Source organism: Saimiri boliviensis, chromosome 10 (assembly GCF_048565385.1).
Source record: "Saimiri boliviensis isolate mSaiBol1 chromosome 10, mSaiBol1.pri, whole genome shotgun sequence".
NCBI classification, from domain to species: Eukaryota; Metazoa; Chordata; class Mammalia; order Primates; family Cebidae; genus Saimiri; species Saimiri boliviensis.
The window spans coordinates 42261427-42263926 of NC_133458.1; the positions used below are offsets into that span (position 1 = coordinate 42261427).

Below are 2500 nucleotides of genomic sequence, written 5' to 3' on the forward strand. Positions count from 1 at the left end.
TTTACCAGGAATAAAACAATTATCACTCCATAAATCATGACATGAGTTTCCATGTGCTCTGGAATGGCTCATGTACAGTTGACTCAGCTACAGTTTTCCTCTCCCAAAGTAAAAGCGCTCAACTGAGCATTCATATCCTACCTGATGACATGGGAATGTTGTATTTGTCTGAATGTCGCCTTCGTATGGCTCCCACATTGGGCACACTGGCTGGGGTGATTACTGAGGGTCCCTGGGTAATCGGGGTGACTGGGGCCGTTGGTGTGGTAGGGGTTTGAGGTAAGCTCTGTGGGGATGTCTCCAACATGTTCTTCGACATGGTGACACTAGACACCAGATTTAGCTGCAAAGGCCCAAGAGAAGGGCAGGAAAAAGGTAGAGACAAGAGAAAAAGACTTAAAAAGGTTTGACAAATGAGAGTGGATTCACTTCTACAGCTGTGTTGCCACTAATAAGCTGCAAAAGGAAGCAGCCAATCTCAACTAATTACAGGATGAAATTGTATCATAAGAACTCTAATTAGAGGATGCTGTTAGAGGTTATCTAATAATCTACTGCAATGTTACTTAGGACTAACTCCTTCTTGTCCTACCAGACTTTAGCGAAAGTCTATTTCCTTAAATAAAAGCCAGTTGCTGATTATTGACTGCCCCTGTTGTTAAACAGGTCTAGCCCCCAGTGAAGCAACAAAAACAGCAATAATGAAGGATGAAATGCTTTTAACCAATAGGACTTAAAGTAAGTTGCTATTCTGTTGCTGCCAGAATTTTTTTTTTTTTCATAGTCCCAAATCTCAGCTGAGAGGCTCCAGCCAGCTGGAAAATTTTACACTGACCTTTAGTCTCCTTGCTAATTTGGTGGAATGGTAATGACATTACTACATATTCAAACAAAATTGTCTTAATTGCAAATTAGCCGGAGGAGGCTGAAAATTTTCAAATTAAATCTGATTGGAGATGGAGAGAGGGAAATGGAATTTCCTCACTAACAATCATTTGTGGCATGTGTTAACAAATATAATGAAATGTCAAGTTTGCCAATTCCTCTGGAAGTATCATTTTCAATTTATGATTACAGTGTCACTTAATGCTGATGTACCCTGGAAAGTGGGTGTCAGGGTAGAAAAAAGAAAAAAGGTGAGAATGTATGCAAGCTGTTTAACAGTGTGCCCTTCATTACTCCCCTCAGAAAGACCCTATTCTTCATTATCAAAAAAACTCATATCACCTCTGTCATATTTACCACACATCTTTTGTCATAAATAGCATCCAATTAGCAAAATTTTTACGTAGGGCAGCACATAAAAAGATTTCTGCCATACATTTACGTGGTATTCATAAGAGGTTATCTGTGGTCCTTTTTACTTTATACAGTAGTCTACACAACCAAGCAAGAAAACTAATTCTAATGGTTCTGTTTCTCTATAAAGTAACTGCTGAGTGGCTAAATAGAGAAGATTCAGCTTTTGTATATAATTTAGTAACACCTGTCTTTTTAAATCCCAAATACACTTCTTAAGATAAACCTTTTTTTAATGGGGAGAAAATGATGTGTACAGCATTGATTGATCTTTCTTTGTGGATTTGTTTTACACATTTAGTCAGTAGAGAGATTTGTTAGGGAAACAAAAATTAACATATGCCAGCTAATTGTTCTTCTTTCTTGGGCAGCAGCCAGAAGAAGCACATTAGCAGTCTAATAATAACGACTGGCACCCCGAAGGCATCCCCAAGTGCATCTGTTCCCAATAAACCACAAACTGTTATTCTGTTCATACTCTAAGCCAGCAGACTGGGTAGGGAATTCTTTGTTACGTACATAAATAAAAGCTGAGATAATGCTCCTAAATGCTGCATTTAATACATTTACAAAGCCACTGGTGTAAGCTTCTCTAGGATGTACAAGAGTTATCTCTGCATAGTTTGAGAAATGCAGAAAGATCCATATGCATCTATATGCGACTTTGCAAATATTTTAAAATACAAACAACATTTACATAACGTTATATTTAGAAAATATCATCAGCATTACATATTCGTATGTTAAAAATATGAAAAGAATAGAAAAAAAATTCCCCATACATTAAAAAAAAAAAAAAAAACTCAGCTGGATGGTTACATATTCACTTTTAGAATTGCAAACCAGAACAAAACGGCACATTCAGAAGCCAGAAAATACCAAACTGCAAATCAATGAAATACCTATTTTGATGAATACGTGACAGGACTCTGCACATTTTACCAACACATTAAAAGTTAACAAAACAGGAGAAATACATCTTTTTCAGCGCAAACCACTCATGTTTACAATGTTACGGTAACTTATTCTGCCATCCTGTAATAATAAGCATACCATGTTTGTAGGCGTGCAATCACAAACTGATAAAATAGAATTTATTACTAACTAAAGGGAAGCATGTAAAAGCCAGGATGAGCACTTAGCCACCTCGGCTCATCTGAATATAGTCAAGGTTGGGTGAAACTCATTATTCAGGACTCGC

At 37.1% G+C, this 2500-nt stretch overlaps 1 protein-coding gene across 21 annotated transcripts in view; it reads right to left on the reverse strand.

Annotated features, from left to right (window-relative positions):
• Positions 1-2500, reverse strand: part of FOXP2 (forkhead box P2) — a 596515-nt gene that overhangs the window by 35313 nt on the left and 558702 nt on the right. For all 21 annotated transcript variants that reach the window (XM_074379189.1, XM_074379186.1, XM_074379182.1 and 18 more), the window contains one exon: positions 142-343. In XM_074379189.1, the coding sequence (XP_074235290.1) occupies positions 142-343 (202 nt within the window). The remainder of the gene's footprint in view (positions 1-141; positions 344-2500) is intronic.